This window comes from Suillus subaureus, assembly GCF_016647635.1.
Source record: "Suillus subaureus strain MN1 chromosome Unknown BJ212scaffold_1, whole genome shotgun sequence".
Lineage (NCBI taxonomy): Eukaryota > Fungi > Basidiomycota > Agaricomycetes > Boletales > Suillaceae > Suillus > Suillus subaureus.
The window spans coordinates 591,956-615,763 of record NW_024538557.1 but is presented as its reverse complement, the minus strand read 5'-3'; the positions used below and the strand labels follow the sequence as shown (position 1 = coordinate 615,763).

The window sequence follows — 23,808 nt, the reverse complement described above, 5'->3', positions numbered from 1 at the left end:
TATGACACCCATGTGCTGTTCATTCTAAATTCCTTTCGATATTTCCACGAGTGCCCTTCGCAAATCGTCCTTCAAGTCCTAAAGATGCGAACGTTCAACCAAAAGAAAATCGGTAAACCACGCTGAGACTCACTGCTACCTCTTCTACACCAATGCTTAGGCGTACGAGAAGGGGATTTTCCTTCGGATCCGCCCTGATGCGGTGCTCTACCAAAGACTCGACACCACCAAGACTGGTTGCTGGCTAAGGTACATCAGTCATCAACGCACTCACCTCCTAGTGGAAGTGTCTTACCACAAAATACTCCAGTGAGTGCGGAAGTTTCTCCGCGTACTCTTTTTTTGAAAGCTTTCATTCGAATGAGGACAGAATTATGCATTGTGCACGTGTCTACGCACCAAGATCGAGAAACAGGCATTGAATCCACCTTCCATTTGTACCGAAGGGTTAAACCCATTGGCATCAGTCTCCTGAAGGCTAGAGTGCCAAACTTTGGTGATCACCCCACCGGGAATACCATCGTACTCCTGACCCTCTGAAACAACGGCTCTGCTAAGCCATTGTGCGATTTCCGTGCCACTTGCCGACTGCCTTGGGATGCGCAGATGCATCGTTCGAAGGGATCGTAATAAAAGCCAAGATTCCAGTGACCCCATCATATTTCCCATGTATACACGGTCGTGCCAGAACTGACAAAAATGGGCTTCGATTGGTTTGGGAATTCTATAACGCGTACCTGTTCACGTTCAGCCTCGGTCCTGACGATAATAATTCCGCAGAGCAAATCTGAGTGACCTCCAAAATACTTGGTTCCTGTGACAGGTCAAGATGTTATCATGTCGTGCTTGGGATGAAAAGTACTATACCGGAGTGAAATACGCAGTCTGCACCCCATTTAAATGGATATTGAAGGGGCGGAGGACCGAAGGTTGAATCTATCAGTAACTTCCCTCCGACAGCATGGATCTCAGTGACGACACATGAGCACCCCTGCTGATAATCTGTGTTCTTTTGAAACATACCTTGTCCGCATAATATTGAATGTTTCTGATAGGGATCCAGATCATCGATTTTTAAAACCAAAACAGCTCAAAGACTTGCCTCGATTCGCCCGTAGGGTTCAGGGGGCTCTCAAGCCAGCAGAGATCTCCCTCTTGGAATTCATCGTCTAGGCCAATGATCGGGGTATCAGTAAACCTCCCTTTGATGTAAGTGGCTATGGCGCCGTGACAACCCATATATCCTCCGGAAATCGCAATGCGTTTGGGTTTGAAGTGGACAAGAGCCTACCAGACCACGGGGTCATTCTGGTCAACCACCTGCATGTTACATCAATACATAATTACGCCAACTCACAGAAAACGCAGCAGCTAATCCTGATGCATAGGTGATTGCATGTCCTTGCTACGCAGATAAGGCATGCTCCAACCATTCTTGCAATGAGACCTACATTAACCTTGCTCAAGATCTGTTCCACCCTCGATGTGACATTTTGCGAATAGCGGGCGTAGACATGTTTCTCGGGATTCATTGCTCCAAGCCCCTCGGGGTCGCCATGAGGCACAGCCCGGAACGCTACATAGATGATAAGCTGCTGTCCTAGCAAGTACCGGCGAACTCACTCGAGGTGACAGAGATAGAAGGAGCCACTTCACTTCCTGGTCCGTGGTCTCCATGGACGAGTTGTGTACCGCTGAGTTGGCATGTTGGGCTTTGGGGACTCATGCTATTTACCTAGTAGTGATGAGATGTCCGTGAGCAAATTTCTGACGATAAGATGATAGCATATATATGAGTGTAGGAAAGTGACCCACTCTAAGACAGACATTAGGTCAAGTGATATTAATATTCCGATAGGGGGCGGGCCGGAGGTTATGCGATCTCTTGTGGGATACATTAATTCCTTTACGACAATACCAGTATGTTGAGCTAATACTACGTAGTAATATGTCGGTTTGCACACGAGAGGCGTGTCACACTGCGCTGTAATCACGATCTTTCCAACAAGTTCTTTCGACTCCTGGCATAATCCGCCACACGATACATCAACCCTACCCAATCCTGCACCCCATTCTTCCCAACGTCTCTCAACCACTCACTCGAATCCCCCGACTTCTCCAAATCTTCCCATCCCGACCTCACTTCCGTTTTCAAATCGTATAATTCTTTCTCCCACTCTGTGACTTTGATGAGCGGAGTCCCAGACCCCATGCCCTGTGCAAACTGATACAACGCATCTCGATAATTCCATTGATCTTCCCTATCGAATCGGAACCAGGCTTTGGCGATGTCTAGAGGTCTTGAAGCACCAGCGTGTCTAAGTTTGTCAGTGCGAGTAATGATATCGACAGTTTCCGCGATAGGATTTAGAGATGAAGGGTCGGAAAACGCTCGCACAATCGCATACGCTTGAGCCTCCATAAGTGGAAACGGCGCGACCCTTATGACGAGGCCCATGAAGGCGATGGAGGAGATAGGATATCGAGCTTGAAGCGGGAATAAATGCTTTGCAAGGGGAAACACGTGGTATGTTGAGTTGAAAAGCTCGCCGGGAGGTAATGGAGGGAAGTCCGGTGGTATGTTCTGGTTGATCATGGATGCCCCCTCCAAGAAAGGGAAATGCATATGGAATCCGGTCGCTAGAATACAATGGTCGATATTATCTTCCGTCGTGCCATCGTCAAAAACTACTTGTCCGTTAGCCTTGAATTCGATAAGCCGACCTCTCTGGATAGGGTTTACAGCGTCATTCGTCATTGCGCCAGGGGCATCGACTGAATGGACAACAACTGAAGAAACTATGCACATCTCGGCAGCAATGTCCTGACCGCTGGGTCCGCCTCCAACAACAAGTATTTTGTCCCCCAGAAAATCAGGTTTTCTATACCATGCAGAGTGAGAGGCTCTACCATTCTTCATCCAATCTGTCAACCCTGGCACTTCTGGTATACGGGGTAAGTGATAATGTCCATTTGCGACGATCAAGTGGTCATATGCAAAGTGTTCGTCCATCCGAAAGGGTTACTGTCCACTGCGTTGATTCCCATCGTGCATCTAACACCGTGGTGTCGAACTTGATGAGGGACATAAGACTGAAGTATGCAGCATACGACTCGAGATACGTTTGCACCACGTGTGCTGACGGAAACAACGAAGTCTCTGGCGGAAAGGAGTAACTGGTATATGCCATTATAGGATGAGGCAAATTCGTAGTTAATGAATCGTAAAGAGGCGTCATGGGTGCATTGTAGGCGTCAACAACCGGCGGGGCAGGCAGCCTGGACGGGATGGTGCTCAGCAACTGTTCACGTTTTTTTTTGGAGCAGTGTGGACTCACCATATTCCCCCGACGTTTTCCCGGGTCTCATACGCGATGACCGACCATTTCCCTGACTTGAAGTAAGCGGACTCTGATATGACTTTCAGAGCAGCAAGGCCTCCCGGTCCCGCTCCAATGATACATATCCGCTTCTCACACTGCGAATCATGTCGCGGCAAGTGTAGGGGAACACCTTAAACAGAAGCGATTAAGCACTAAACAAAATTGAGGGAAGCGAAGTACTTGGCAGTATTTCCATGGACAATAGATACGGCAGTTGTAGAGATCAAGACGGCCGGTAATCACAAAAGTGAGCACAATCGGTATCAAGATATGGGAGTGACATATATAAAAAGAACGCAGAGACTTACCGCACGGCTCCGAGTCGTTTGTGGCTCGTCCTGGTTAAGGTGTTGACTCATGCAAGTGGGAGTATTTCAAGAGTATTTGGTATGACTGTTGTGGAATCTGCGGGAGCCATCTGAGTCGCTTAGAGACTGGGAGTAGTTAGTAGATTTATTGACTGTTAGGAAATCCGTGGGAGGAGACTCGCGAGGAAGGTAGCTAGACTGTGGACAGTGCCACAATTATTGGTGAATTTCACCCATCACCCGGGCCAGCCTCACGTTAAACTCGATCAATTGCAAGTACTTCCACTAGGTTTGCTCCCACCTGAATCTCAAGCTTGCAGTTCGATTTATTGCTTGAGTAACCAAAACTAACATCATTAGACTCCAACGTGGTTTGTAAAGCTAGCGAGAATGCTGATACCGCCAACCACCACTAGCTGTGTCATACCGCGTGCGCTGGCGGCACCATGATCGACGTTTATCCATCTTGCATGCCATCCGCACAAAACCCACTCAAGCGCCAAACTCTTCGTTGACGTCATCGATATCTGCCATCTCACCCTCACACCCTCACGCCTCCTTGAGCTCCCACTTCATCTCCGTCAGAGTCATTAGATCGACTCCGCTTATTGTTTCGAGTGCCTGCAGTTGCTACGGCATGACGTGAGGCTGCTTGTAAGCACGACACCTTGAAGTCCAGATCAAATGATGCGAACACAGGTAGATATTTCCATTTACTTACCCTGGATAGGAAGGAACGCAAGGTATTCGGGCGTTGTAGAGTTCGTGGTTACGATATTCAAGAGGGTCGTTTGGATTGACAGGGATCTTGAAGATTGCTTGAAGAGTCTTAAACTTGCGAGAAACGTGCACGTGATGTGTAGTCAGTGATGCATTCACGGTGGTTAATCAATCTGACGTCCGCAGTCTACATTGGGTGGGGGTGTATGTTTGGAATCAATCGATCGAGAGCCAGGGAAGCTGCGAGATGAGAGAAAAATGTTCTTCAAGTTGGATTACCGTTTGACGGCAGAGGCTGGTTGTGGGAATAAGTAATTATGTAGAGGGGCTGACGTCGACGCCGCACACCGAAAATCAAAGAAGCGCGATTTGAAGGGGTACAACCTAGTAACAGTGCGACTCACAGCTGCAAGTTTGAGCGTGAAAGTACACGGTGATAAAAACCGTCGACGAATTTGGCAGTTATTTTCGACCGGTGAATATAGCTAACAGAACAGGTGACTATCATAACCACACGTCAATCGGTGAATACAATATCAATGTCTTGCGAGTCGTGTGGTAATTCGAAATCCACCGGTCACCAACTAATTACCCATTCATCAACTTGGTTAAACATTCGAGGCATAGGTCATTTTGCAGCCTCGGAGGCACACGACCGATAATCCATAACAGATGGCAAGTGGGAAGGGACTAATGACTCAAGAAGAATACAGAACCTGACGATCTCTTGGAAGCTGGAGCAACAAATATAAACCAGGGGTGCCCCTTACGTGCTCGCTTTCAAGCCACCTACACCATTGACTGTACAGAATGCGACGTACGTGTCCATTTCTTCAAAGGCATTCCTTGGACACACATGTAATAGATCCGCCATCTTAAAAAGTGCATCATTCACGGCCAGTAAGGTTAGGAAGCAGAAGAGTCAGATCCATAATGTGAACATTGCCACTTGAGATTCTGATGTTCTCATTGCGGAGATAACTACAGACACACGGTTGTTAATTTATTTCGGTATATTCTCCCGGGCTTGCTGCCGGATTCTTCGCCTACGAATGGTCAGCCGGTGTTCCAGATGTCTTGCGACAACTTACTCGTAGGCAACCTTGTCGTTTCTTTGAGAGAGATAAACCCTGATATTCCCATGCCATATAGACCGGTGAAAAAATACGTACTTGAACATAGTGTAGGCGTCGCTTTGCGCCGGATCGTTTACATTCGGATCATCCAAAAGATCTTGGATGCCTAGGAGAATCTAATGACATGAAAATCAGATTGATAGCATGGATATTAATACTTCACGGACTTGTTTTATGGTAATTGCTGGCTTCCATGACTTTTCTTCGTCAAGGATGGAAAGACAGACGGTTCCTGACGGATAGACATTTGGATGAAAGAGAGGAGGCGTGAATTTACCTGTACGCCATACACTCATATTTAAGCGAATGTCAGGTTCGGTTGTACGTACACTTCGGTGGTTTAGACGGATAATCTACACGTTACGATTAGTCAGTGGCGGCAGTCCAGAAATACAAAAAGTGAATCACCTTCAGGGAAGGTCATGGTAAGCTTGAATAGACCACCTTCCCAAGGCGTCTGCGGGAGTAGTTATGAGTAAATGGCGCGCATATTGTGATTGAGACTTACACCAGCCTTTCCAGGAATACCCACTTCCCACTCCATGAGGTTCATGGAGCCATCTGCACCTTTCACTGGCTTTGCGTAGAATCCCTAAAATATCGAGAGGAATATTTGAATTGAGCAAGTGGCACAAGATAGCGAGTCCAAATGAAAGCGCTTCAAACGCATGGAAGAAGCGGGGGGCTTACGAAGGGATGGTCCTTTCTCCATTGCTTGCGCTCCTCGGCAAGACGTGGTCTACAGATTCCAGACATGCTAGGCGAGAATTAAGGTATGGACAACCGTCAAGGTGACAATGAGTCACAATAAACAGTTTCCCAAAGGAACATCTTGGAAAGAGCGAAAGGATTCTGAAGGGCGTGATCTGCTTAGTCATCCAGTGCTTTTAGTAATCGTGAACCTTACGGTGTTCAATCAGGTTCGGTTCCAGGATCCACTAAGTCTGTAAGTAATGGTAATATTAACCCTTGGTCTAGGCAGAAAATAACGACCTTACACACGCCGTGATGGCACTTCTGATTGCAATCTTCACAAATGCAAAACAGTCCAAGAGCCCGTTGTGACTCGGAAATGGTCGATTACGATAAGATGCTGAAAGTTCAATCGACACGTGGAATCAGCACTCTGATCTGTACAGAGACCAGTGGGCGCACGATCCACCCTCGACACCCGCAGAAGCGAATTTATTATTGGATGGCGTTTGCGCAGGCCGCAAAGAGGCATGCGTAAATCTACGAGGCACGTTGCTGGTGAGTTTTTAATAGTAGAGCATAGCTACCTGAGATAGATCATGCTAACCGGTCTAAGATTTCTAAACCATCGTAGCCTTATCACATGGCATGTAATTCAGACCGAAGTACAAAGTCGTGTCTCTCAATGTGTTGACGATTCTTATGTTTCCCTATGCCACCGTATTGGATATAACGTGCTTCCCGCATGGAAGATGCCACACCATTCCCCCTAGGTGGAAGTTCCTGGGCCTGGAGCAACTCGGAGTCTCTGCATTGCTCTGAAGAAGCGAAGGCGAAACGCCGGGCGCCCCCATATGATGACGGTATTTAATCATTTTGATGTTATCAACATTGACAGCATTATGAAAACGCCCCACAGTCGAGTTTGTTTCCCAAGAGTTCTCACTCCTTCTGATGCTGGTGGAAAACATTCGGACGATGATCGTGTGACCCTTTCCAGGGGATCGTCCAAGAGATTTGTACAGTATTGAAACAGTCGCTGTTATGCCTTGTTGCGATGGCACAAAGCTGATCCGCTTGGTATCCTCATCACAAGATGTATTCAACAGTTGAAGAAAACGAGTCATCGATTGAGCTCCGGGCCTTCGATGAGCTCGGCAGCTAGTAGCCGTGAACCTCGAGGTTCTGATATTCTCACACGTCATGCTCTTCAGCACTCAGCCGCGAATGGCATTAATAATTGCAATGGGATTGGTACCTTAAACAGCGATGCGGCCGCATAGCCGATATGTTATGAAGGCGCTGAGGGCATACTAGCCATGGATCATAAAGAATTGTCACCCACGTATGAGTGTGGCTATTCGTGTCACAGGTGATAGCACTCGCCATGTTCGGGAACTGGTGGGGGCGTTCTTGCTGTAGCCAAATGAAGGAAGAGAGCCGGCATGTTGGAGACTATGTCGCTTAGCAGCTATAAGAGCTTGTAAATATGTTTCATCCCAAAAGGAAATTGCCTACATCTAGTACTTACTATTGGGGCGAGGTCCGCGGAACAGCTACCCTCCTGGACTTAGCCACACGCGCACGTATAATAATCTGAAGTAAAAGTTTCTCATTCGAGCCGAGCATCCTTGTTTGGTAGTAATATCTGCCACTATCACCACGAAGATGTCAAATAGGTGGTGGCAGGCGGCGGATTAAGTCTTGCTTAATAAGCTCGGTGCTGTTTAAGCTAAAGTTAACAAAGGGCACGCGTTAATGATAATCAGCACCATATAATCATGCAGCGCGTATTCCATGCTTTCTCTCCAATACTTAAACATTTCCCGCCGTACTCAGATAGTACTCAACTCGCTTCAATCGTTTTCTTGAAAAGACCGTTCTCATCCTTGTTCGGTACTCTACCCTGTAGAGTTCCCTGAGTGCTATTCCGAGGACGCCCTGTCCCCCGGCGGTCTACGGCCCTGTGACACCCTTTTCAATGACGTCCCCAAAGCGACATCACTTGCGTGAGTTGGCACTACTGACCACGTCTGCCTTTTGCTGACGTTCTTTATGTTGCAGACCTAATGAAGAGACCCAAATATGAAGATGCCCAAGGCTCTGAATCTTCACTAGTAGAAGATCAGGACACTAAGCCAGTTAGGTCGAGAGCTAGGAGGGGAGGGCTCTCCCTATTACCCACCATGAGCTTGGATGTTCTTTTCGAAGTAAGCTTCACTTCCTATGTAGTATACATCCAGCTCAATCATTATCTATCGCAATAGATTTTCGGGTTTTTGAAACCGCTTGACCTCCTCAGTCTAGCTCGCACGTCTAAGGCATTTAGGAATTTGCTTATGCGAAAATCGAACGCTTTCATTTGGAGAGCCTCGCGGTCACTTGTTCCGAACCTCCCCGAATGTCCACTAGATCTGAGTGAGCCACAGTATGCTTACCTTACATTTGATCCACACTGTCACGTGGGTCGTCTTCCATCATTTTCATAAAGGCATCCTCCAACAAGAAACGTACAGAACTGCAATGGAATCGGGTTCAACATCATCTGGCAGTTTCGAGTAAAATATTGTGGGCCGTGTCTGAGAATCCATACAAAGTACGAAGTTCCCTTGCACGTTCTTGCTCTAAATGAATATTGTTTTCAGTATGGAACCAGCATATTCAAAACCTGTGATCACTCGGCTCTGTCCAAACTTAACTGAACTTCTCCCAACATATATATTCCGTGACTTGCGCTTACGTATGAGTACCATCTCTCATGCACCGGCCCGGTTGACATTGATAACGGATAGGGTTCACGGAGATGATCCAAACATCGCAGTACGAGGCTCTCAGTCTTCGGCTCAACGGTTTAGACTGTGCCGAGCAAACACTGGTCATCGAAGAAACAAAGAAGGCCGTGCGTGCTATTCGCGAGGTATGCCACATTTCACTCGCGGGTTTCATAATTATAAATGATGTGGCCTTGAAGCACGCTGATGCTTGCAAAGCATGGCTCTCTGGAGTCAACAGGGCCCGATCTGATGAGTTACATCAAATACGAGAGTCGCGAAAACGAGTGTAAGTTCAATCGTAAGCTAGCTTTTATGTTCGCTGACATCCGGTTCTAGCATCAAGGAGTGGTTGGAAACAGAAGGGTGGAAACCTGAGATTGATTATCATACTTGGTGGAAAATATCCAAACATCGTGCCATCAAAGATTCACGGCCTCTTACTACTCGAAGTTCGTGTAATGATTTTTTTTGAAGCTCTGTAAATAATTTAATCTCACAGTTTGGAGCCGCATCCGCCCAATTCTAACGGAATATATGTCAGAAATGCGAACCATTCGCATGGAAGAAACGCTCTATAATTCCCGACGGAGGATTCTCCTCCAGGCATGGATCGATTTCTTGAGTGAACCTGCATCATTTCCGAACACTGACGTCGACGTATTACCTCATGTCGCTGACGTTGCGCGGTTCAAACCTTTCGACGACATCATCAGATCACCCGCCCATGTCGTAGTAGAGCGTGATACCTTTTTACCGGCTTTTGTTGCTCTTCCTAACCTGGTGAGGAACTGGCGGAGACAGGTTGATCAACAGCTCGCTGCAATCATCACGAATGGGTACCCAAAGGAATACGTGCCAGCTGGAGATATCCACCAACTTGCAACCAGTGTCTTTGTCTGCAACTCATGTGAACAGTTCTTCTTCTGGATTGATGCTGTTGCGCACAACTGCAACCTTGATTTTTCAAAGGGCTCAAGCAAGGAAAAGAATGATTCTTTTAAGGAACAAGTGACCCGCATCGCATATTATTCGCTCGGCTCTTCTCCGTGGTCTCCGAAATTCAGGTCCTCCACAGTACTCGCCATTCATGTCATTCGCAGTTGCTATCAGGATCCTCGGACCGCTACGCTTGCACATATGGACAACACAAGCGGCCCATTTTACTGCTTCGCATGTCATCCTGATGGCAAGACTATCATGCATTGGAGGAAGGGCGTATGTTCTGTGTTCTTGATTTCACTCTTGGTATCTGAAACCTTTGCAGCTCGAACACAACCATTTACACAACAATCGAGATCAAGTTTTTGAAGGTAGCAAGTCACGACTGCAATCGCAGCTCCTATCTGTGAGGCCGCCAAGAACATATCGATGCCTTCTATGTCGACGAAGTGTAGGTGCTGGTAGGCTTCTACGAAACATGACTTGCCACATCGAGGAACAGTAAGTGATACATATTGTCTCATGATCGGGTTGGTGGCGAACATTCATATCCATAGGCATGGCATTTTTAGTGTTCGAGAAGGAACCCATTATGTGAAAGAGATAGATTCTATCCCAGATCCTATCACACTGTCGTGGGACAGCGGACCTATCTGGTCAGAGCAAAATCCATACTTGTGACGTATCCTATGCATTATTCCGTGTACAGCAAATGCTCAATATCATATGTCCATTTTACCGATGTGCTATGTAACAGTGACAATCTGACCCCTACCATCTTTGAGTATGACCAATTCACACTCGATTTTGTCCCCAGTGTCAAGACAGATGACCTCGGTAGGATCTATGGATGAAGTCTTTATTTGGCGTTTCTCAAAGAACGAACGGCCAAGCACGACGTCAAAGTGCGGCTCCTCGGATAAGAAGACGGGGACAGAAACGGTCTTTGACTTGCTGGGTCGCGAGTGATTCAAACTCTGCGGTGCATTTGAGACGCCGTTAGTATGTGTGCCATCAGTGAAATCCGCAGCTGTCTTCAAGGTGATCGGCCATTTGCCAAGGTTGACGAGGCCGCTGTAGCCATAGTGCCCTGGTGCTGCGTCTCCTGGAATAAACCCGTGCCTTAACGCAAACTTGCGTGAGATGTAGACATGGCGGTAACCGTTCTTTAAGAGCATGCGAACTATAAAGATCTTGAATTTCAGTGTGCATGTAAGACCAAACAAGCGCCTGCCTACCATTGTCAACTGGGCCGATAGTGCCCAAAACAGTACGTACACCGTTTTCGCTATGAAATCTCTCAAAATCTCTTCTGTGCTTCGCAGCCCCTGAGATCCCTTCGGCATCTGGTGGATTAGGATGAATTGCCCTAGACTTGTGAGACTTGGCGCTCCGCGCTGACCGAGGGCGCGGCGAAGCTACACGTGTAGAGCTGAATAGGTAAAAGGATGGGTTGCAATACGCAGGTGGCTCTGGGAGTTGGGCTGTGGGATCGTGGACGTGGAGGGTTGGTGTTATGTCGGATATAGGCTGTTCGGATGAAGACGGTGCTTTCTGCCTCCACACAAAAATGGTGTAGTCACTTTCTGCATCAGGCATTTTAGTAAGGAAAGGGCGGGTGGATGCATAGGGACTAATACCATCATCCATATTCCACACTGCGTCATTCCAATTGTACTTGATCCAACCAGGACCAACGCGCTTTCCATGAAAGCCTGTATTTGATTTCCTCGAAAGCTTGTCATACAATTGCTGTATAGTATCATCTTTGACTGATAGACATACGGTCAGCTTCATCATATTATTGTTGAAATGCTTACGAGAGTGGATGAGCGCGAAAGAAGATGTGGGCGTATGGACATTGAATACAGGAGGGGAGACGGACATATCGAGATTAATCAATTAATAGAACTGGTGTGGCGGGCGCCCTGCGCCAATGATCCAGGTATGTGGTGGTGGTGGTGGTACAAGTACACTGCTAGTATCCCCACATTTTCTCACAACTGTGGGTCTTCCGGTTTCCGACGGCGTTCCGGTGAATCAGCGCTGAGCGGATTTCAAAAAATTGGAGAATGGTGGTGTATCGTGTACCAAATAATTAAATATCCAGTGTTCAACATGTAGAGAGCATGTGAGTGAGAGGCAGGAAGGGCCGCCGCTTGCAAGTTAGATATTTCGGCCGATTCATGCGCCACAGCAATGTTGACCCATTTTGGTCGAACACTTCTCTTGAATTGTACACAACAGCAAGTCCTCCGAATCACTGTTACTGGCCAGACGCCAGAAGGAAGACACTTATGTCTTTCCTACCACGTCTTTTCAAATCGCCAGCGGCGAATTGTAGAGCATATTCCTCTTTTTTCTCGTCTAAACCAGGCGGAGGTCGATACTTCAATTCTGCTAAACCTCCCAAGCCTGTCATTTCTTCTGGCAGAGCAAAGGTTGATAATGGAAACACCAGCGTCGTATCCAGTGACGGAACGAGCAGTAGCAGCTCTGGGAATGGGAGCGGCAAGATGAAGGTCGGAAGCGCAGATGAAAATCCTTCAACTCCAGCCTCGAACGCAGTCGACGCAACACGAAGTAATCCTTCCTTGCCATTTACATCCCCTTCAGCGTTTTCAAGCCAATTTCATCACCAAGTTCATCCCACAATATCGTCACAGGATTTCAATCTCCACCAATTTTTCTCGTTGCACCGACCACTTCTGCTCTTATCTCAGCCGCCATCTACCATCTTTGAGTCTGCGCCCCAGGATGCGCCTCTTTTTCAGTTACCGGAAGAGATGCCAAAGACTCAATTGCAGTCGGCGCAATTTCCTACCCTCGACGAGCCGCCAGAATCCTCGTTCGAGACCGATGCTGATGCCGCGAGGCAGCTAGGTCATGCACTGGTCATGAACCGCGTGGGTGGAATAGTGTCCTGGCAAAACACCTTGGCAAAACTTGGTTTGGGTGGGGAGACTGCAGAAGATAGCGCGGTTAACGCGAAAGAGTCTGCACAGGAGTGGGTCACTATCTACGCTGATAGCACAAAGCGTAAGAAGCGAAAGAAGATGAAGAAGCACAAGTATGTTTCATATTCCAATGTGATGGGATGATAGACTGACTGATTTCTCTCCTATCTAGGTTGAAGAAGCGTCGCAGAGTCAGTCATCCCTCTTCGGATCAACTTCCTTACTAACACATCTTGTCCTCGCAGCTCACACGCATGCAACGTCAGAATGCAAAGTAGATGATCTCCATTGAACATTTGGCCACCTGGCATGTGATGTAGCCTATTAATTTCTCAGATACATATTTTACATCCCTCAAATTCCACCCTCGCCCAATCAAATTATTTTCATGTTCAATCATATACGTTAGATGATTTTTGATTTTTTGCGGCTGAGGATGAATTCAATGGATATGTTTCCAGACCCGAACAGCGCCCCTTCTCTGGCCCTCTCCTTCCCACTCAAACCCACCCTTCCATACCTCTTCATAGCCCTGATCCCGGAATAGGTCCAACACGCCCGGCTCCCGTAGAAGCGCGCCAAATAGCACTATATATTGTGGCCACTCATGCCGCCAGCCTAAATCCCAGGATCGTGAACTTTGTTCAATAACCTGAAGTGTTTCCATGAATGTGACGTTTGGTACCGATGAAGCGAAGGGTGAAGGAGGGTACGAAATGTCCACACGCGATGGAAAATGCGTTCGCATATATTCTAGAGGCGCTTCGAAAAAGATATCTGTCTGGTCCTTATAGTCGCTAGGATGTTGAAGCCTGAGGGCAAAATATCAAACCCAAGTGAAAATTATGACAATGATGATAATTTACCCCAGTGGTGGCTCACACCCGAGAGCCCACATTCTCCCGGGTGCCGCGAGCTCGGGCCGGTGAAGGTAGGCCTGCCATGGGGTCGAATGGCAAGGTGTCAAGAACCCCACGGACGTCAGGCTCTCGGGAGGCAAGCTCCGCAAATACGACATGACTTTGATTTGTCCTACGCAATGGAAGAATACCACATATATTGAGGCTGGGACGGCCAGTAGGAGAAGGCATAGATCTCGAGTGCGAATTGAGAGTGAGAAGGTTTTAGGTATCGCGTTCTCTCTCTTCCCCCGGGAAACTTTGACCTCTGCTTTCGCGCTGCGACGATACAGTTCCACTAGGGACCTTGACGCAAAGATGTGTAACATCGGCAGGAGTGGGTGGAGAAAACGCCATTCTTTATGTCCAACAAATGAGAATACCGTCAATGTCAAAACGATACAGCCGAGCATTGTCTTCAGTTTTTTCTCGTCGTTCTTGACTGCAAGGTGCATACCATGCAGCACGAATGGCAAGGATGTAGAACTGAGAATTGGAAGGGCCTGAGACAGGTAATAATGCCAAGAGCTGGAGCCGTAGAACAAAGACACGGGCGATGCATTGACACGCAGAAAATTGTACAAACTCAGCGTGGGCCTGCCATAAAAGGCTGAATCGAGCGCAAAGACTGCAAGGATAGTCATAACTCTGTGAAAATTCTGAGTTGCCAATTGCTTCGCGCAAATGGACGAATGCAACTAACCCGATGACACAACAATCGCGAATGAAAATGGACCCCTGACTCAGGCGGAGCCCAAGACGCAGGACGAGAAGGCCAAACATGTAAACCCAGATGATAGCATTGGTGGGTCTGATTGCGCACGCCAGCGCAGCGAACACAATACACAAGCGCATTCTAGTCCTGTTCCTTACATATGAGATGTCTTGTCACAATGACAGCCAGTTTGGGTGACTGACAACTGCACCTGCATGGACCGTGCATTGTCCCAGGGGTAGTAGCTTAGTGCAATTGTTGTCAACGATGTCTCAAGGGAATTCGACATGGAACGTGAAAGTGACAACGAATGGAATAGAGATGTCAGAGAGACAAAGTACTGCAAGAGATCAACTTCAGTCGTCAATTACACTCGAATCCAAGAAATCGCACCGCCGTTGGTACAAACGCATCGTTGAGAACTTGTCTTGTGACTTCACGGACCCCTATATCTGTGATGGCAGCCAACAAACCATGGATGATGCGTGGGCCTACTATCTGACTCGTCGAATGAAGGTGAAGAATTACAGAAGAAATAGAATGCTCACGAGTAGCTCAGGGTATCTTTCATCAAGGCCCAGCGTTTTAATGAGCCAAAAGGGAGGTATATTCAACGCAGGGTAGATGATGCTCCGAAGGGGTGCTGGACTAACCCACTCCCATGTGAGGTGGCCATATCCAAAGACGTAATGGTGGGCAGGTTCTAACGCCTGAAAGTATTCATCTGGCTGGAAGAATCCTTGGGTGCTAAGAGCGATTACGACGCGAAGGACCAACGCTAACGATGCCATAGACGCTGCTCATAAGTGAGACGAAGCGCGTTCTTGGGTAGATTTAATTACTTAGTCGACCAAATATATTATTGACGTGGGAAATCAATGGTATTTAGACAAGGACATTCTGATTTCGAAATTAAACATAGTCAACATTAATATCGTTTAGGGGGCGAGTCCCTCAGTTCTCTCAAGTGACCATCTCATATCCACTGTATGTCCAGATTGTATTCATATCTCCTCACAGAGTTACAGTGTATATTTTGTTCTATTGTTTTATGTATCTATTTTATGAACTCTCCATGTGGCATGCCAGTGATTAACAAGCTACACTCAGCATGCTTCGTACACAACCTACCTAACCAACTGCCATATTGTGACAGACTACAGTTACTATCGTTGGGCCAGAGTTGCAAAATCTGACGACCTCATTTCATATCTCATTGTTTGCTACACATTAAGATGAGAAAATTATACAAAACCGTGGCTACATGTGTAATAAGGGAGCTCCAGCTTACAGAATAAACAGATGTGCTGAAATGACACTGCCAGAAGGATGCCGACTCAAAATGTTAGGAACAGTAGAGAGTTGCAAAACTTCCCATGAGCGTGTTGGCGGAGGTGTCACACTTTGTCACAGCGGCACGTTTGAACTCCGACGAACAGCACACCCAAATCCTCGGTAGCGTTGGGTAATCAGAGTTGATACTCCGCTCACAATTGTCACGCTTGAGCATTCTCTAACTGTCTTGATTGCATCGTCGATAACAACAGTAACTCTGCTTTGCTCTCGCTATAAAAATGTGGAGGAGGTGAGGATCGGTATAGAGAACCTCTCAAAAAAAAGCTAAATTTTTTTGGCTGGGATCTACACTTCCTCTAATTGCTTTACATGAAAACAGATGACCTGAGGCGATAAATTTGATGCCGAGGGCATTCATTATGTTTTCTATTTGAAAAATAAAATAAAGTACTATAGATCAGTGATAAAAGGTCTCATATACAAGAGTAGGAGGTCCAGAATGTGTTGTGGTGTATGCTATGAGGTGTTTTGTAACTCTCTACCATTTTGCAACTCTGGCCCAACGATAGTATTATCTGCATTACATATAGCTAGTCAATATATGGGTTGATATTACATCTTTGATGGCCGCTCTTAGCATTCAAGGTTTCTTCCAGCTAGATAAATACTTCCAGGCATTAGAACCCACCCACCACTACGTCTTTGGATATGGACACCTCACACGGGAGTGGGTTGGTCTACCCCTTCGGAGTATTATCTACCCTGCGTTGAATATACCTCCACTTATCAAAATGCTGAGCTTTGATGCAAGATACACTGAGCTACTCGTGGGCTTTCTAATTATTCTGCCATTTTTCATCTCCATTCGACGAGTCAGATAGCAGGCCCGCGCGTCGTTCGTGGTTTGTTGGCCATCGAAGATATAGGGATCCGCGAAATTACAAAACGAGTTCTCAACGATGCGTTTGTACCAACTGCGGCGCGACTTCTTGAATTAGAGTGTGATTGTTACTTCTGTAGAGTAGTAAGCCAATTATAATCGTTCATCGTCCATCCTACCTGCACGCTGAGGTGCATCCTACATCCTCTCTGCTTTGAACCTAGATATCTTTCCTCCCGGAACGCTGGTAGCTGCATCTGCCGCGCTCCTCGCAGGACCTGCGCTTAATTCTGTCACAGTCGAGCGCATGACACCAAGACCAGCATTCTGGATGCGGCCATTGCCCACGGGACCAGCATTATGGATGCGGCCATTGCTCAGAAGCTCCAAGACCTCTCGGACGGCCTCATCCTCGCTTCCGCTTTCCCCCTCCTCGCCGCCAACAAGATGGTTGTTTTCAATTTTTCCCAATCGAATAGCTTCTTGCAAGGATTTTTGTCGAGAGGCCGGGATAACTGATGGACCAAGCGAAGTAGAGGTAGATTTGTCATATGCCATGGCCATACGATCAGCCCTGAAACGCGACACGCTAGGTTTTTGGCGCTGATTTGGGGTAATGTCCTGTAATCGACTTTTTGAAATTTCGGGGTTGAACAAGAAGAAATATACTGACCCCTTGGTTCCATTCTTCATCATCGTGCGTGTGCGAAGTCATCGCTTGGGCGGCCTCTGCACCAATAACATGACGCTTCTTATAATACTCCAGGGCCACTTCTCGGTGGTGCTGTGCAGAATCCCAATCAAATTCCTCTTCGAGCTGGTCCTCATCTGATTCGTCATCGGAGTCACTGCCCGAAGTGTAAGACTCGTGTGGCAAGGATTCATCCGGCGAGCTGGGATTAGCAAATGTTTTCGCGGCCTCCTTGCGCTTATGTATATCCTCCATCCGCTTCTCCCTTTCCTCTGCTTCGTCTCTTTCCAATTGCAACCGTTCCTCTTCTTCAAGCATGTCCAAAATATGATCTCGTGTGCGACGACGCTGTTCCCTCTCTGAAGCAGATAGAGATGATTCTGATGTGAGATCCGGCTCATGAAATGGAGCCGCTGGAGAGTGAACATCACTGATATCCGCAGCAGGTTCAGTGATGTCTATGATCGGGAGACCCTCGTCGTTAAGAAGCTTTTAATACAGATCAAAAATTCAATACATATAGTGGACATAGGTTTAAAGACGCACTTCGCCCTTCTCATTCCGTTGCAAGCCTTCACCGTCACTCGCACCTCCGAGGATCTCATCTATTTTAAGAGCGAGATGTTTGAGTTGTGAAGGTGTTAGCTTTGAGGACGGACTCGTATCCGGTCCATTGAGTATCAGCGAATTAAACAGGGCCTGCAGGGCTGAAAAGCTCTCTTTCTGAGCACATCAGAGTTATTGAAGTTGTAATTACCCTCAGTATGGCTGTCATTCATGTCCTTCGTGTGACCCGACATTTAGTCAGTTATGATGTCAAGGGCTAACGGGGAACGCTAAAAGTCAGCTTGATCGGCAGCTGCGCCATGGGAAGGGGAGGCTTACAAACGGTCTGACCGTTTTTCAAAGACCGACAGAGACCGTTTCGACCGATTCAAAAAGCACGTGAGTTTGAGATCACGTGACCACTTCAACAATTTTGCCCCAGGCGACGAAGGCAAACGGCGACAACTTAGCGGGACGACCGAGCAACGAGTCAATGAAACAGGAACATACCTACCCCTTTCTTTCTTATTCTTAAGATAAGAGCCTCTTCTGAATTAGCCCAATAAAACACAAGAACCGTGTGAATTGACTGGGGGGGGGGGGGAAAGACTGCATTGGAGTGGATGTGAAACAAGTAAACTATTAGTGGGAAGGAGAAGGGGAAAAATTAGACAGCAAAAAAATTAGATGGCAAGGCAAACACGAATCTCGACTCTCTACAGCTGCTGCTGCTGCTGGAGGAAGTTGATCCTGAGCCACTGCTTGTCATTGTGGGTGATGATGTGGTTGTGGGGGGTCGATGGGTCAATGACGAAGTCTGCAAACAGCTGGAAAAGCACTGCGCCATCCTTGCGGATCTCAGTGCGTGAGGCAAGCAGCTTCACAAAGGCCTCAGTTTCAAGCAAGTCCATCTCTCCTGGTCCCTGCATGATGAAGATGCACTTGTAGATGCACTGAACAGCCAACAAAAACGCGTGCAGGTGAAATGTGCAGCCTTCGGAGAACAAGCCTTGAGGCTGAGGCCAGGGAGGGAGATCCTTGCCGCTCTTTGATACCTGCTTGACACCATCAGTGCAGTAGCTCCACTTGTGGTTGAGTGGTGAGTTTTCAGGGCCAGGGTACATGATTGTTTGGCAGCGTGAGCATGTCTGCACTTTTCAGAGCTAAATAAGCAAGTTCAGCAGCATTGTGAACACACTGTGAAAGGGCTTGGACTGGGACTGACCTTTTTCCCTCACTCTTCCTTGATGAGGGGCATGACAGGCCAATGATGGCACCAAAATGTCTCATTGTTCCTCTTTGCTGTAATCTAGATGTCAGAAAACAGAGTGAATGCAAGGACTCAGTAACTCACAGGTATACTCATCTTTGATGATGCAGTTCATCAGTTTGGGCTCAATGTCACCCAGTGCATGCAGGAGGGCCTGCGGGTTCTTCTGGATGACTGACTGGCCCGTTTTCTTGATGAGATGGCGATTGTACTCCTCCATTGCCAGTGCCCAGCGCTTCAAAGTCATTTGGTATGACAGCCACTTGAACTCGTCTGAATTTTGGAAGGTGAGTGAGTGAGGATCAATACCTGTGGAGATGGAGAACAAGCGCTGGGACCGGGTCTGGCCTGCTTTGTCAATGCCTGTATATCATTGATCGGAGGTGATTGGTGAGTCATCGAAGCCAACATTGGCAGCCTGCAAGAATTCAGGATGTACAGTGGCTCAAAAAACTGTCCACATGTTTTGACATTTTTCACTATCTATGATATTGTGTGAGAACTCACAAATGCCTCAAGGACATGGTTATAGCACATTGTAGTATGGCTTCAGGGCTTTCATTTGAGCCCTACACCGTGGGAATCGGTGGAGATATGGTGGAGATACAAGGCTCACAAAATGGTGACTCATGCGGACAGTTTTTTGAGCACATATTAAAACTATATAAATCATCATTTATGACACCATAACAATCATGCCACCATTAAATAAATCATAAAGTGGTGTCATTATGTCATTTTAAAACCATATCTAACTATACAAACCAAAAATTTCCACATGTCATGGTTATATTCACCATGAAAGCCACCCCCCCTGCTCAAAGGGATAATATCCTCTCTCTTTCCTATTCTGGCCTCTCTGCTTGTCAAATTTCCTCTAGAACTGGAGTATCCAAGTCCACTGTGGCCAAGTTTATCAAAGAAAGTCACACAGACAAGGAAAACTTCTGTGAAGGGCGTCCATCCAAGCTCACCTCTACTGATAGGAGGGCTATTATTCAACATATCACTACAGGAAAGGCTGATAATGCTGTCCAGGTCACCTATTACATCAATTCCACCATCACATTCCCTGTCTCTTCACACACTGTGAGAAACATTCTCAAGACAGCTCATCTCAGGTCAGTAACAAGGAAGAAAAGGCTCTCCTCTCTATCACACATATGCAGAGAGGACTAGCACCCTTCTTTTTTCACATATATACCTTGCCATCTGACCCACTCCTATTTATTGTGGTCTTATATGATCATATAACATGCTTCCAGTTCATGTAATCCAATTCTGATGGGCTAAGGCAAAGGTTAGTCATCTCTGCATATGTGTGATAGAGAGGAGAGCCTTTTCTTCCTTGTTACTGACCTGAGATGAGCTGTCTTGAGAATGTTTCTCACAGTGTGTGAAGAGACAGGGAATGTGATGGTGGAATTGATGTAATAGGTGACCTGGACAGCATTATCAGCCTTTCCTGTAGTGATATGTTGAATAATAGCCCTCCTATCAGTAGAGGTGAGCTTGGATGGACGCCCTTCACAGAAGTTTTCCTTGTCTGTGTGACTTTCTTTGATAAACTTGGCCACAGTGGACTTGGATACTCCAGTTCTAGAGGAAATTTGACAAGCAGAGAGGCCAGAATAGGAAAGAGAGAGGATATTATCCCTTTGAGCAGGGGGGGTGGCTTTCATGGTGAATATAACCATGACATGTGGAAATTTTTGGTTTGTATAGTTAGATATGGTTTTAAAATGACATAATGACACCACTTTATGATTTATTTAATGGTGGCATGATTGTTATGGTGTCATAAATGATGATTTATATAGTTTTAATATGTGCTCAAAAAACTGTCCGCATGAGTCACCATTTTGTGAGCCTTGTATCTCCACCATATCTCCACCGATTCCCACGGTGTAGGGCTCAAATGAAAGCCCTGAAGCCATACTACAATGTGCTATAACCATGTCCTTGAGGCATTTGTGAGTTCTCACACAATATCATAGATAGTGAAAAATGTCAAAACATGTGGACAGTTTTTTGAGCCACTGTATATCATTGATTGGGGGTGAGAACTTTGGTGAGTTGTCAAAGCCAATGCTGGCAGCCTGTGAGAATTCAGGATGTATATTGTTGATTGGGGGTGAGAATTGACATACTTCTGTGGTAGGATGTATATCATTGATCAGGGGTGAGAACTGACATACCTCTGTGGCAGTACCGCCAGTGGGAGCCTGAGGCTCTCCATGCCATGTTAGAAGATGGCCTGAAGCAAAGTAGCTGTCAAGTGTCTTGGTGCTGGCTGGACCCAGAGCCTGAGGTTGTTTTGTAGTAGTGGACCTGCTGTTGGACTTGTCATTGGAGTTAGGCGAGATGCAAATGGCCTTGCATTTGATCAGAGAGGGAGGTGCGACTTTGGCAGCAAGAACGCTATTGTTGGAAGCTGTCTAGAAAAGTTTGTCAGTTAAACAAATGAAAAATGGGTGGATGCCCCCACTCACCATACTGTTCATTGGGGGCTTGGTACTGGAGCCATTGGCAGTGTGCAGCAGCTGTGCAGCAGGTTGATCAAGGAGCACTGGATTAATCTGCCAGTCCTCAATCATGATGCTGCAGCTGGCTTCAGTCACAAAATCTACAGTCCCACCAGTGAAGCTATCTGTGTGAACCTCAAAGTCGTGCATGAGTTCGGCGTCCAGAGTCTCTTCCTTGATGAGCAAACCACCAAATGTGATTGCGTTATCCGATATGACCAGTCCAAAGGTCTCACCAGAGTTGACATCTGGAAGTTCTGGTAGAGGAAGCAGCCATGTGTCCTTCTTGCACTGTCTTCATAACTGAGGGTCTTATATAAATGTGTGTAAAATGTAATGACACCACAATTACACTAGGATAAGACTTCTTGCCAGTCCTCGATTAACACAGTCTACAACTTTTCTTCTTTCATGGTAGATAACGTGTGAGTTCTTGGGAGGCTTGCTAAACCAATCTATGTGATTAACTTAGCTGGAGCTTTTGTGTTATATCCCAACTTATAAACTTGTCTAGGATAAACCGTCTAGACACTGGAACGTGGTTCCTTGTTAAGATAATCCTCTGTAGAGACTACAGTCTCAAATATGAATACATTGACCAAAGACTGGTTGGTCAAATAGGCACAAAGTGGTGAGAAACTGGTCTCATGAATGAACAGATTGACCAAAGCTCACGTTGGTCAATATCAGATAACTAGGTGAGAAGCTGGTCTCACAAATGAACAGATTGACCAAAGCTCGTGTTGGTCAATATCAGAAACTAGGTGAGAAGCTGGTCTCACAAATGAACAGATTGACCAAAGCTCATGTTGGTCAATATCAGAAACTAGGTGAGAAGCTGGTCTCAAATAAACTAAGTTTCTATTGTAAGAAACTTATGTAATCTCAAGGGAATGTCTTTTCCCTGCACTTGGTACTTCAAAGGGGCTTTCTTTGTAAGCAACAATCTTCACAGTGAGTAGCTCAAACTGAGATTCAAATGATTGCAAGTGGGAGATCCTATTTTTTGGGGGGAGAATGGGCCCTCCTTATATACATTTTGTGTGGGAATATTATGTAAGTAAAAAAGCGGAGCAATGACATCAGAAGTGGAGCAGAATATTCCAGAAAGTGGAGCAGAACATTCCAGAAAATTCCATAGGTGGAGTAATGACATCAGAGGTGAGTCATTGTGGAGCAGAACATTCCAGAACAAATGACATCATAACTTTCAACAGAATACTTGCAGGAGTATCTGTGGAGCCATATGACATCATTATGACATCATACCCTGTAGGTACAATTTTGTGAAGTATCTGATGGGTCAGAGCATCCCCATAGAAAAATAAATCAAGGAAATACTAGAGAAAACAACTCAGAAATAATAATACAATAACAAGACACAAAACATAGGCTTTTTAGATAGGTTTTTGTTAGGCTTTGAACTTTTCTCTATGGTTTTCTCTAGCCAAAGTGAATAAGCCAAAGGCAAGGCAATACCTTAACCTTCTTGCTTCACAATATCAACTAGGTCATTGTGTGATTCCCATCTCACAAATGACTTTTCTTCAAGATATAATAAATTCATGAATCACAGAGGGGAAACTGAACTATATGACCAAGGTTTGAAACCAAGGTATGGGTTGACTAGCCTGATGCCTAAGCTAACAGACTTTGTCTTTTAGGGGGGCTACCTAGTAGTCATGTCCATGCATGATTCCCAAATCATGCAGGACACTGTTGACCATAGAAGGATAGTGAACTTGGTGACTTTTCTGCCTTTCACATCCTAGCAAGACAACAGTGTCTGAGATGTGGGTCTGACAAGGACACAACTTGGGAAGGATGGACAAGCAAAGGACCTTGAGAGCTGCATGGTATCTTCTGCAAAGAGATGGCTCTTGGTGCTCAACTGCATTGCAACTGCTGCAAGGAGACGTCAAAGTCAAGGCCAAAAGCCAGGAACAGCACCACTCACAGTTCAGACTCAGAATCCAGCATCAAGGGCTATTGCTTCACCACAATGAGCACAATGTATTGGAAGTCCTGGGAGCACTGGAGAATACTGCATGAGTCTTGTGTGCATGGCAAAAGTAA

The 23,808-nt window shown here is 46.4% G+C and overlaps 10 protein-coding genes across 10 annotated transcripts; 2 read left to right on the top strand and 8 right to left on the bottom strand.

Moving 5' to 3' along the window:
* Positions 1-24: 24 nt before the first annotated feature.
* BJ212DRAFT_1565236 (cystathionine gamma-synthase) lies at positions 25-1,829 on the bottom strand (the record flags this gene model as incomplete). Its single annotated transcript, XM_041341949.1, has 12 exons — positions 25-78; positions 134-244; positions 296-349; positions 400-690; positions 738-814; positions 868-967; positions 1,024-1,048; positions 1,103-1,287; positions 1,358-1,405; positions 1,452-1,576; positions 1,624-1,694; positions 1,816-1,829. 12 exons carry the CDS (start codon positions 1,827-1,829, stop codon positions 25-27), a joined length of 1,155 nt encoding a protein of 384 aa, XP_041199777.1.
* Positions 1,830-1,990: 161 nt separating this feature from the next.
* BJ212DRAFT_1583612 (uncharacterized protein) lies at positions 1,991-3,593 on the bottom strand (the record flags this gene model as incomplete). Its single annotated transcript, XM_041342328.1, has 4 exons — positions 3,564-3,593; positions 3,339-3,513; positions 3,027-3,279; positions 1,991-2,914 (listed from the first exon to the last, which is right to left on the bottom strand). Exons 1-4 carry the CDS (start codon positions 3,577-3,579, stop codon positions 1,991-1,993), a joined length of 1,368 nt encoding a protein of 455 aa, XP_041199776.1. The 5' UTR covers positions 3,580-3,593.
* A 1,565-nt stretch (positions 3,594-5,158) lies between these two features.
* On the bottom strand, positions 5,159-6,376 carry BJ212DRAFT_1309300 (ubiquitin-conjugating enzyme/RWD-like protein). The gene is made up of 8 exons (XM_041333924.1): positions 6,238-6,376; positions 6,056-6,139; positions 5,956-6,004; positions 5,877-5,900; positions 5,715-5,824; positions 5,584-5,663; positions 5,503-5,523; positions 5,159-5,457 (listed from the first exon to the last, which is right to left on the bottom strand). The coding sequence occupies exons 1-8, from the start codon at positions 6,301-6,303 to the stop codon at positions 5,415-5,417; spliced, it is 477 nt and encodes a 158-aa protein (XP_041199775.1). The 5' UTR covers positions 6,304-6,376; the 3' UTR covers positions 5,159-5,414.
* Positions 6,377-8,221: 1,845 nt separating this feature from the next.
* On the top strand, positions 8,222-10,634 carry BJ212DRAFT_1474135 (uncharacterized protein; the record flags this gene model as incomplete). The annotated part of the gene is made up of 9 exons (XM_041339045.1): positions 8,222-8,249; positions 8,305-8,450; positions 8,508-8,658; positions 9,033-9,157; positions 9,212-9,300; positions 9,351-9,463; positions 9,514-10,229; positions 10,279-10,454; positions 10,511-10,634. 9 exons carry the CDS (start codon positions 8,222-8,224, stop codon positions 10,632-10,634), a joined length of 1,668 nt encoding a protein of 555 aa, XP_041199774.1.
* BJ212DRAFT_1492089 (uncharacterized protein) lies at positions 10,510-11,840 on the bottom strand (the record flags this gene model as incomplete). The annotated part of the gene is made up of 3 exons (XM_041341497.1): positions 10,510-11,136; positions 11,192-11,725; positions 11,774-11,840. The coding sequence occupies 3 exons, from the start codon at positions 11,838-11,840 to the stop codon at positions 10,700-10,702; spliced, it is 1,038 nt and encodes a 345-aa protein (XP_041199773.1). The 3' UTR covers positions 10,510-10,699.
* A 410-nt stretch (positions 11,841-12,250) lies between these two features.
* On the top strand, positions 12,251-13,054 carry BJ212DRAFT_1256348 (uncharacterized protein; the record flags this gene model as incomplete). Its single annotated transcript, XM_041329784.1, has 1 exon — positions 12,251-13,054. The coding sequence occupies one exon, from the start codon at positions 12,251-12,253 to the stop codon at positions 13,052-13,054; it is 804 nt and encodes a 267-aa protein (XP_041199772.1).
* Positions 13,055-13,352: 298 nt separating this feature from the next.
* BJ212DRAFT_1257613 (glycosyltransferase family 22 protein) lies at positions 13,353-15,315 on the bottom strand (the record flags this gene model as incomplete). Its single annotated transcript, XM_041329871.1, has 6 exons — positions 13,353-13,722; positions 13,777-14,457; positions 14,513-14,671; positions 14,728-14,864; positions 14,918-15,022; positions 15,073-15,315. The coding sequence occupies 6 exons, from the start codon at positions 15,313-15,315 to the stop codon at positions 13,353-13,355; spliced, it is 1,695 nt and encodes a 564-aa protein (XP_041199771.1).
* A 1,244-nt stretch (positions 15,316-16,559) lies between these two features.
* On the bottom strand, positions 16,560-18,360 carry BJ212DRAFT_1309252 (uncharacterized protein). The gene is made up of 4 exons (XM_041333923.1): positions 18,149-18,360; positions 17,938-18,098; positions 17,374-17,880; positions 16,560-17,321 (listed from the first exon to the last, which is right to left on the bottom strand). Exons 1-4 carry the CDS (start codon positions 18,189-18,191, stop codon positions 16,899-16,901), a joined length of 1,134 nt encoding a protein of 377 aa, XP_041199770.1. The 5' UTR covers positions 18,192-18,360; the 3' UTR covers positions 16,560-16,898.
* A 431-nt stretch (positions 18,361-18,791) lies between these two features.
* On the bottom strand, positions 18,792-19,094 carry BJ212DRAFT_1247085 (uncharacterized protein; the record flags this gene model as incomplete). The annotated part of the gene is made up of 1 exon (XM_041329671.1): positions 18,792-19,094. A coding segment is annotated over one exon (303 nt), but the record flags the coding sequence as incomplete, so codon positions are not given.
* A 77-nt stretch (positions 19,095-19,171) lies between these two features.
* BJ212DRAFT_1474129 (uncharacterized protein) lies at positions 19,172-19,454 on the bottom strand (the record flags this gene model as incomplete). The annotated part of the gene is made up of 2 exons (XM_041339044.1): positions 19,172-19,239; positions 19,292-19,454. 2 exons carry the CDS (start codon positions 19,452-19,454, stop codon positions 19,172-19,174), a joined length of 231 nt encoding a protein of 76 aa, XP_041199768.1.
* Positions 19,455-23,808: the final 4,354 nt, after the last annotated feature.

Bases quoted from the DNA above. Each gene is read 5' to 3' on its own strand.
- BJ212DRAFT_1309300 (XM_041333924.1), bottom strand. From the start codon at position 6,303: ATGTCTGGAATCTGTAGACCACGTCTTGCCGAGGAGCGCAAGCAATGG. The intron at 6,140-6,237 runs GTAAGCCCCCCG...TCGATATTTTAG, and splicing joins GGAGAAAGGACCATCCCTTC to GGATTCTACGCAAAGCCAGT. The intron at 6,005-6,055 runs GTAAGTCTCAAT...CTACTCCCGCAG, and splicing joins GTATTCCTGGAAAGGCTGGT to ACGCCTTGGGAAGGTGGTCT.
- BJ212DRAFT_1309252 (XM_041333923.1), bottom strand. From the start codon at position 18,191: ATGTCGGGTCACACGAAGGACATGAATGACAGCCATACTGAGG. The intron at 18,099-18,148 runs GTAATTACAACT...AGAGCTTTTCAG, and splicing joins GAATGACAGCCATACTGAGG to CCCTGCAGGCCCTGTTTAAT. The intron at 17,881-17,937 runs GTGCGTCTTTAA...CTGTATTAAAAG, and splicing joins AACGGAATGAGAAGGGCGAA to CTTCTTAACGACGAGGGTCT.